At 44.3% G+C, this 10,143-nt stretch overlaps 1 protein-coding gene across 1 annotated transcript; it reads left to right on the top strand.

Annotated features, from left to right (window-relative positions):
• Positions 1 to 586: 586 nt before the first annotated feature.
• LOC136613177 (vitelline membrane outer layer protein 1 homolog) lies at positions 587 to 6,117 on the top strand. The gene is made up of 4 exons (XM_066594018.1): positions 587 to 835; positions 1,282 to 1,497; positions 3,634 to 3,746; positions 5,805 to 6,117. Exons 1-4 carry the CDS (start codon positions 587 to 589, stop codon positions 6,115 to 6,117), a joined length of 891 nt encoding a protein of 296 aa, XP_066450115.1.
• Positions 6,118 to 10,143: the final 4,026 nt, after the last annotated feature.

Here is a 10,143-nt window from a genome sequence, read left to right as displayed (position 1 = left end):
ATGAGAGAAACTTCAAGAAGGTAAACCTTCAATGCAGCCTTCACCAATCTGGGCTTTATGGCAGAGTGTCCAGAAAGAAGCCTCCTCAGTAAGAGACACATGGAATATACTAAAAACCACCTAAAGGACTCTCGGACTGTGAGAAACAAGATTTTCTGGTGAGATAAAACCAAGGTTAAACTTTGCCTCAATATTAAGTGCTCTGTCTGGAGAAAACCAGGCACCACTCTTCACCTGCCCATACCATCCCTACAGTGAAGCCTGGTGGTGGCACCATCATGCTGGGGGAGGGGAGACAGGTCAGGGGGGAGGGAAACAACACTCTGCTTATCACCTGCCCAATACCATTCCTACAGTGAAGCCTGGTGGTGGGGAATCATAGTGGGGGAGGGGAGACGGGTCAGAGTGGAAGGAAACCAGGCGCCGCTTATCACCTGTCCAATACCATCCCTACAGTGAAGCCTAGTTGTGGAGCATCATGCTGGGGGAGGGGAGACCGGACAGGGTTGGTGGAAAGCTGAATGCAGCAAACTGTAGAGATAATTAAAACCTGATCCAGAGTGCCAGGGACCTCAGAACGGGCAGAATGGTGACCTTCCTACAAGACAATGACCCTAAAACCACAGCCAAGACAACACAGGAGGAACTTTGGGACAACTTTGTGAATATCCTGGAGTGGCCCAGCCAGAGCCCTGACCTGAACCCAATCCAATTTCTCTGGAGAGACCGGAACATGGCTGTCCACAGACGGTTCTCATCCAACCAGAAAAATGGCAGAAAATCCCCAAATTCATCTGTAAACCTTGTAGAATCATACCCAAGAAGACTGGAGGCTGTAATTGCTGACAAAGATGCTTCAACTACAGGGTGTGAATACTTATGTCAATGCTAAATGTTAGTTTTTTTATTTTTTTAAAATTTACAGGTTAATAAAATTCTGTTATCACTTTGTCATTATTGGTCATAGATTGCAGAATGATGGGGAAAACCTGATTTCTAAAAAAAATTTGCACAAGACCAAAACTAAATATAAAAAAGTGAAAGAGTCTGAAGACTTTCTGAATGCATTGTAAACACATACGTATAGCATGTATAAGATGTGTTACCCAATATATTGACCCTCATATCACTGAGAGAACTTCAGGTTATTGTGACCCGGAGCCGGAGTGACCCAATGATAATAATGTTTAATATACTAAATCACACGGCACAGTCCGGGCTAATTATTACCCATCACCACGGAGATTACCTTCCACTAACTACAATTCTTCACTCTCCCAGCTCTATATATATGGGGGTGTACACATTGAACAGTCTTTGTCCTTCCGCCTTCTAGAAGACAAGATGCTGTCCAAGGTCCTGGCCCTGTTGCTCTTCGTGCAGACGGCTCAGGTTTACTCTGAGGTCATCTCAGTCGGTAATGGGGGTCAGCAGGGAGAATGGGGTCCATGGGAGAAATGTCCCGATGGATTGGTCGTCAGAGGTTTCAGTTTGAAGGTGAGTTGAATCCATTAAATGCAGTTGATATTTCTGCAATTTTTGTGCCAAATTGCTATAATTAATAACATAAAATATCTGAGTATACAAATCATATGTGGTAACAGAAAGGCAACCAACAGCGCTGTGAAAAAACCATTTCATTGAATAGTTATCATCATAGCGACAGTATAGGTGTGTAGTCATATGTAGTACTGCATCTACTCAATTCCCTTTATGCTTCACATCTAGAACATCTTCAAGACACTCCACTAACTTTCTCAAGAAAACAAATTCTACAGAATGTGACTATGACAACATCTTGACTACCACCAGGTCCTGCTAACTTGTTTCAAACTAACCAGAATGTCACCTCTACAATAACTTTATCCACACAAGCTCCTCCAACCGCTCTTCTGCTCCACCTCTGACCTACTGAAGACTTCTCATTAGCTCCTGCACTGAAAACCGCAGCACTTCTCTACAGCTGCCCCTCAGCTTTGCTTGACTAGAGTCATCGCCAACTCTACTCACGTGGGGAGTGAGGGGGGTAGTTAAATTAATCTAAAACTTAAAGGGAACCTGCCATCAAGTTGTTACAATACACTCCTCAATAAACCTTTAACAGCGCTGTTATTGAGATTTCCTTCTCGCTGTTTGGTTCTGTACTCCATGTACTCTTCCCGCGCACCTCGGCTCTCCTTCACTAGCTGTAACTTCAGTGGTGTACTGTACATGTACCTTGAGAATCAGTACACCCGCTGAGTCCGAGGTCAGATGACTGTGGGGGTAATGATCCTCAAGGCGCATGTGCAGTACGCCGCTGAAGTCTTAGCAAGTAAGGAAGAGCTGAGGCACACGGGCAGGGTTTGCCACGGCACTGGTGCGGGATTACAGCAAAAAGAAATTAGTATGCATGCCAATCCAGAACATGGTGTGCTGCCGCGGTGCGGAGCTGAGGACAAAATCTAACTATCTTCAACTCATTTTACTACAGCGTGGGAAAACTTCAAAAGTAGATTTTAAAGGTGCCCGGGCACGGAGTACAAAACTAATTGGCGGTAAGGAAATCCCATTGGCAGCACTGTTACAATGCAATCCACGATAAACCTTTAATAACTTGATGACAGGTTCCCTTTAACATAATCACCTACCTGCAATCACAGGTCTACCAGTTGGACCCCGTGTTCTGCTCCACTATTCGTCACTTCTCATTATACAGACTTGCCATTTTCCATGTGAAAACTGATGAATAAAAAGGTGTCTTGTAGAGATGAGTGAGTACCAATATGCTCGGGTCCTCGTTATTCGAGCTTTTCGCAATATTCGAGAGCTCTATTCGAGTAACGAACCCCATTGAAGTCAATGGGAGACCCGAGCATTTTTGTATTTGACCCACCCGAGCTTTTTTTTTTCTCTCCCTTTCCCTCTCCCTCTCTCTCTCTCCCTCTCACAGCAGGAAGTGGTAATGCGGTGAGGGGTCAAAACGAGGCGGGGTCGAACTTGGCATGGTACTCGCTTGAGTAACGAGCACCTTGGAGTATGCTAATACTCGAACAAGCATCAAGCTCGGACGAGCATGTTCGCTCAACTCTAGTGTCTTGGTTTCATTTAGATAAAGGAAAGATTACAAGTAGGAAAAAAAATGAGATTTTAAGTTTCGGCCATATTGTCTGGCACTATTAGCCCGATACGCCTTGGCCCCAGTTGGTGTCAGTAGAGTTCAATCATAACAAGCTATCATTGTCAATGAATGTGCTGAACTTTGTGCTGTTGGGGTGCAGCTGACTCTTGATTTTCATCTATTTTGTTTAGACTGCACTTACTTTTAATTTTTGCATTTTCTATGGGCTCAGTGTGCGAGGAGACGCAAAATGTGCAACCTTTCTTACAATCTCCTACATACACACCACTAAAAAGAAGGCTACCAATGGTCCATGTATAGGAGAATGCAGGGAAGGCACAGATTGTGTCCCCTGGACTACTCATCCTGCCATCTATTACACCTCAACATCATTCAATACCATAAACACTGCAGCACAATATATTGAATTACTGCTACTGGAATAGTAAGTGTACATATGGCTGCACAGGTAAGTCATGGACAAAATAACATAACGGTGAAATTCTCAAATTCTTTCTAATGATTTCCTTTAGATGCAGCAACCGGTTATATTGGGAGATGACACAGCTGTGGATGGAATCAAATTATATTGCGCTAAATGTAAACCCCCACATGATGTGACGATAATCACCTCTGCAGTTGCACCGTGAGTTTAAATAGCTCTCTGTCCCTATATTCTATATTGATTTACTCTATGTATTTGATGGGCCTGTCGCACTTCGACACCAGCGCCTCAGTGTCCGGCATCTGTCGGGAGGGAGAGTCGCTCTCCTCCCATGCACTGTGGGGTCCTTCACCCCAGTGCTCTGACTGGTCTTCCATTCAGTCCTCTCTTTAGCCTCCAGGTCATCAGGGCCCTTTTGGTGCCAAATGTATTTAGAAGTACAAGTCTCACTCCCAGCAGCCCCCCCAGTATGGTAAAACTGCCTGCTGCACTGTTCCTAGGCACGAACTCCATCTCAATAACTGCAGACCTCTCTTTGCTGCTTCCTCCTCCTCTCGCATACACAATTCTGTGCTGCATCACAGTCTTAAGATGGTTGTGGACCCTTACCTACACTATCACATGGAGCTACACAGCCAATCAGAGCTCTTTTTCTGTAAATTTCTCAATATATTCTCTATAGTTCCATTCTCTTTAGTTAGCAATAACCTCTGCTTGTGTTGGAACTCCCTCTTCTGACCAACTTCAACACCATAGTCTGTAACATTAATTTAGAGCTCCATTTAGAATGCTACAGAGAGTGGCCAAGCCACGATCAAAAGAGGGGCCAGCAGACTGTTTAGCCCACCTTACACATGTATCCTGTTCTGGATGCTCAGGAAGTATTCATAGCATAGGCTGATCCTTATGCACCAGCATGCAGATCCACGCCTGCTTTCAATGGATATGCCCCTGCTGAAAATGTACCCACCCCCACTGAAAAAAGGATCCGCCTCTGCTGAAAATTGATCCACTCTTGTTAAAGTTAGTTTCACATGAGTGTAGTATGTGTATGGGCACATTTATGCATCCATAACATGGAAGAGTCTCCCAGCCTGACCACAGGTCTACTGATCCGAACTCCAAGCATCACAGAGATCTATCATCCCTCAGTTCAGGTCATTAGACCCGCATTTTGGCCGAGACACTTGCCCTTATGGCAGGTACATAAATGCACCCGTAATACACTTATGTGAAACTAGTCTTAAAATGAGTTCTCTCTGCTGAGAATTGAGCCTCCCTTGCCAAAAATGGATCCACCCGTGCTGAAAATGAGCCCCCAACTGAAAATTGTGAACTGCTTTAGTTCACATCTGTATTCAGAGATTCCATTTTCCTATTCCATCATGGGAGCAGAAAAACAGAATCATACCTAGAATGGATCAATGTTATGATGGAACTTTATGTTGCCAGACGGACCCCATTGACTAAAACGGCGTCCATCTGGCTTCCTTCTAGCATTTTTCCAGATGAAATAGCGCAGCATTCTGCTTGATTTCCTTCAGCATCTTCTGGGCCTGTTGCTCAGGATCCGCGTCCATCAGCTGATCATCTGACCCCACTATCAGCGCGGTGGGCAGAGCGTTATCAGCTGACAGGAGAAGAAGTGGAAGCGCCTGTTTTCCTTCCATTGAAATCAAAGGGTGCAGACAGGATATCCACTTCTGTCAGTAACAGGAACAGGAAGTGAAATAGCACTGTGTCAATCCCATTGATTTCAAGGGGAGTGAAGCCGGTGATGCCACATCCTCCGCTGTCCGCTAATGATAGCGTCTGGCCTGCTGCACTGACAGAAGGGCCAGACAGACAGCTGATGGAAGGGGATCCCAAGCATCGAACCCCTATCCATTAACTATTGATGTGCTGTCCAGAATATCCTGTTAAGAGGTACAAGCCTCTTAGTACATTTGTCACATCTTTCGGGTTGTCTGTGTGGCAAGTCTGAAACCTATATTACCTATGAGCTGGCGTAGATATCAGCAATAATTGACACCAGTTTCTAGCGTAACTTCTAGCTAACCTGACAGGCCATGAATGGCCGCACCTGTAAAGATCAGCCTCACTTACCTTCCTCCAAAAATGCTGCGCCAGCATAAACCCCCAAAAAGTCACAACTTTCGGCGCTTGTACCAAAGTTTCAATCTTTTGATACCAAAATTGTGACACAAGTGGATTAATACATACACTCATTGTTTTTTTTTTTGTTTTTTTTTTTAACAGCTGGGGAAACTGGACGGAACCCCGGTGGTGTAAATACGGAAGACCATATAAATTCGAGATGCGGGTGGAGAAAGATGGGGATTCTAAAGATGACACGTCTGTCAACAACATCAAGTTTAAGTGTACTGATGGAGGAGAGGTGGAAGGCAAAGGGCTTTACTGGGGAAAATACGGAGATTTGAGCGAAGGCTGCAAAAATGGCATTTGTGGTCTCAGAACTCGAGTTCAAGGGAACAAAAAAAATGAGAATGATAAAGTTCCCACCTCAGATAATACGGGTCTCAATGATGTCCGATTCGTTTGCTGTGACTAAGTATGGAAACCTTCTGAGATGTCTGCAAATACTCAATAAAAATTACTTGCAACTCGGAAGTGATTCATTTGCTCTTAAAGTTGAAGTAGGCAGTCTGGTAGCAATGGTCAAAGGGGACGCAGCTGGAGCAGAGGGAACAGTTCCACCCGGGTGCTGGTACCACATAGGAGGACATCAGTATAACACATGGCACATAGTATGTAGGGAATCTGTTGAAGAATTTCCATTGGGAAGGAGCTCCACATTAGGCCTCTCGTTTATAGCATACAAGCTCACATGAAGGCATGCCTCCCAACTGTCCCAGATTTTGAGGGACAGCCCTGGATTTGGGGCACTATCCTGCAGTTCCAGGCAGCAGGAGTTATGTCCCGCCTTCACCCCCAAAAGGCATTTAAATCACTTCAGTCCTGGTCTGGCGGCAATGGCCACTGCTGCTGTAATCACTGCAACCCCTGACCTCTGCATCCTGCATGGAGACACTGGCGGAGAGGTCAGAGGTCAAACTGATTACATCAATGGTGCCACGGCTGCCAGACCAAGACTACAAGTGAGTTAAATTGTTTTTAAATAGTTTGTCAGGTGGCTAGAGGTCCACTATGGGGGTCACTATAAAGACTGTGGCTACTAATGGGGTCGCTATTCATACTGGGGCTACTAACAGGAATCGCTAATACTACTGGGGCCATTGTGGAGACATGATTACTACTGGGCCCACTATGGGGTCACTATTACTACTAGGGCTACTAAGGGTGTTTTCTGTTACGTGTGCTGCTGAGACATGTTGTGCTATTGTGATTCCAGCAGCACAGCACTCTCAGGGTTAATGATTGAGCTGGCTGGGTGTGGTACTTCCTGCTAGCCAATCCCCTGGATCTGTGCTCACATATAAACCCAGCTCCTGGTCAGTCTGTATGGCCACTAAGGTGAGCAGTCCTGAATGCTTGTCTGGTGAGGATTGCAGTGTGACTTGGTTCATGTCTGTTTGTACGTTTAAATTCTGTCAGTTTTGTGTCAGTTTGCTGTGTGTCCTGCGATCAGTGTCCTGTCCTGTTTCAGCATGCGGTGTGAACTGTGTCCAGTTCTGCTGGACTCCTGGTTAGTGCAGGGACTAGCAGTATAACCAGGAGCCGTGAAGTGACCTGCTAGCTTCCACATATTGTACAACATGTCAACTAATACCTGGTATTTATATTCAGCTTCCTATCTGTTACTAATGGTTGCATGTTGTATGCAGTGTATTCTGGGTCTGTCATGTGGCATGTGAATGCATCCTGTTCTGGTGTGTGGCTCCTAGGATCAGCTAGGGCCCAGATCCGAAGACCGCTGGGCTGCCCTTATTGGGGCAATGTCCCCGCTTAGGTAAGGCCAGGTCTACCTCCTTATAGCCAGGGTCAGTTGCATGATACCTATGAGCGTACCTAGTCCCCCTTTGGTCACGATTGTGTGGGTCCCGTGCTTTGCCTGCCCACACAATCGTAACATTTTCTATTACTACTGAGACCACTATGGGGGTCACTATTACTACTTGGGACACTAACAGGGTGACTATTACTATTGGGCACTGCTACTACTGGGGCCATTAAGGGGATCACTATTACTACTGGGGCCCTTAAGGGGTCACTATTACTACTGCAACCATTAAGAGCAACACTATTAGTAAGGGGGTCACTGAGGGACACTTACTGTGATGGGGTCTCTCAAGGGCACAATTTTGGATACAGAGGACATGGCTTTGTATAAAAGGGGTGCAGCCAGTTCTAAAAATTTGCTACAGCACAATACGCGTGTCGCTACCATTGTGCCTCCATTTTTTTAGACGTAGGAAGGTATGAATGAAGTGGTTGTCAAACTCCGAACCAACAACTCAATAAATAGCAAAACCAAAATGCTTCATATATGCACACGTACCCCTGTACTCTACATACACTCAATGAAGTATACATATGCAGAACAGCAGAAAGTGGTTCCTGGGCTTCACTACTACCTATCTCCCAACCATCCCAAATTTGATGTGAATGTCCAAGATTTTTGGGACCATCTCATCCTCCCAGGAAGCAGGAGACATGACACATAGGGGTGCCACAGACTGTAGTAAAACACCGCCTATACTCACCTCTTTTGCTCTCCGTGCTGCTCCTTTGCTCACTTCCCAATTGCAGAAACATGTGCAGTCTTGCATGTGATCACGACGCCCAATCACTGACCACTCCCATACCAATAGAGGAGGAGCAGAAGGATTACAGATAAGAGCTATATAAAACAAACATAAGTGAGTGTGATGTTTCTTAACCCCTTAGTGACGGAGCTTTTTTTGCTTTTTTCCATTTTTGTTTTTTCCTACTCCCTTTTAAAAAACCGTAGCTCCTTTATTTATCCATCGACGTCGCTGTATGAGGGCTTGTTTTTTGCGGGACGAGTTGTACTTTTCAATGGCACTATTTATTGTACCATATAATGTACTGAAAAACTTTTACAATATTCTTAGCGGAGAGAAATGATAAAAAAACAACATTCCACCATCTTTTGGTGCGTCCTGTTTCTACGGCGCACAAACTGCAACAAAAACGACCTAATATTTTTATTCTATGGGTCAGTATGATTACTACGATACCAAACTTATATAGTTTTTTTTGCTGTAGTACTTGTGTTTTTTTTAAGATATTTAATTTTTTTCAAATATTTTCTGCGATCATTTTGTGTGCGCAATACCTTTTTTACTTTTCTGTCGACGTAGTTGTGCGAGGGCTCATTTTTTGCGGGATGTCCTGTAGTTTCCGATAGTATCAATTTGGAATACATACAACTTTTTGATCGCTTTTTATTGCATTTTTTCTGGAAGACAGGGTAACTAAAAAAGTGTATTTCTGGCGTTCTTTATTTATTTTTTTTTTTTCAGACGACGTTCACCGTGCAGGAAAAATAATGCACTACTTTGATAGATCGGACTTCTACGGACGCGGCGATACCAAATACATATTTTTATTTTATGATTTAGATTTTTTAGTAATTGATATGGCAAAAGGGGGTGATTTAAACTTTTATAACTTTTTTTTTTTTTTTACAATTTAAAAAACTTTATTGATCTTTTTTCTTACTTTGAAGTCACCCTGGGGGACTTTAACATGCGATGCTTTGATCGCTCCTGCAGTATGATGTAATGCTATAGCATTACATCATACTGCTTTTTTACAGGCAGTCTATCAAACCACCATGTGTGGATGGATTGATAGGCAGTCTGCTAAGGCAGCCCTGGGGCCATTCATTAGGCCCCTGGCTGCCATGACACCTGCACGGCTCCCCCGATCTCACCGGGACCCCCAAACAGCATTCGGGGGATTTAAATGCCGCTGCCAGAATTGACAGCGGCATTTAAAGGGTTAATCGCCGCGATCGGCCGAGCGCGGCTATTGCCCGCGGGTGTCAGCTGTAATAAACAGCTGACACCCACGCTGTATGGAGGGAGATAGCGGCGCTACCCCCCTCCATACACGTCCTGCAGCTGCAGGACGTAAAAACACTATAGGGTGGTCACTAAGGGGTTAAGTGTGTGACTTGAGAATGTTGGAATTGCTGAGCGCATCCTCGCCTATTTTATGTGTTTGTTAATTTGTATTTTACTAATCTTTTAACTTATACATTGTAGCTATTTAAAAAGAAATCAAACCAATTGACATATATCAGCGCCTTGTGTCCGATATATAGGTGATCTAAACAGATTCCCACTCACCTGGGGAATTTCTCATGCGTTCTATGGAAATCCACAGGCACCTAGTATCCAAGGCTACGTATTGTGTTTATCCTTGTCCTTAACCCCTTAATGACACGGCCTATTTTGGCGTTGAGGACCAAACACTTTTTGGTATATTTTCATCTCCGTTTTTCAACAGCCATAACTTTTTTTATTTTTCCATCGCCGCGGCCGTATGAGGGCTTGTTTTTTGCGTGGCGAACTGTAGTTTTTATTGGTACCATTTTTGGGTACATTGACTATATTGTAAAACTTTTATAATTTTTTTTTTATGCTCG

Source organism: Eleutherodactylus coqui, chromosome 2 (genome assembly GCF_035609145.1).
Source record: "Eleutherodactylus coqui strain aEleCoq1 chromosome 2, aEleCoq1.hap1, whole genome shotgun sequence".
In the NCBI taxonomy this organism is placed as follows: Eukaryota; Metazoa; Chordata; class Amphibia; order Anura; family Eleutherodactylidae; genus Eleutherodactylus; species Eleutherodactylus coqui.
The sequence above is the reverse complement of the archived record's forward strand: the minus strand, read 5'-3'. Positions and strand labels throughout refer to the sequence as shown.

Excerpts from the sequence above, each read along its gene's own strand:
- LOC136613177 (XM_066594018.1), top strand. The coding sequence starts at position 587 with ATGGTGACCTTCCTACAAGACAATGACCCTAAAACCACAGCCAAGACA. Across the intron at positions 836-1,281 it reads ACCCAAGAAGACTGGAGGCT|CTCTATATATATGGGGGTGT; the intron begins GTAATTGCTGAC and ends TCACTCTCCCAG. Across the intron at positions 1,498-3,633 it reads TCAGAGGTTTCAGTTTGAAG|ATGCAGCAACCGGTTATATT; the intron begins GTGAGTTGAATC and ends GATTTCCTTTAG.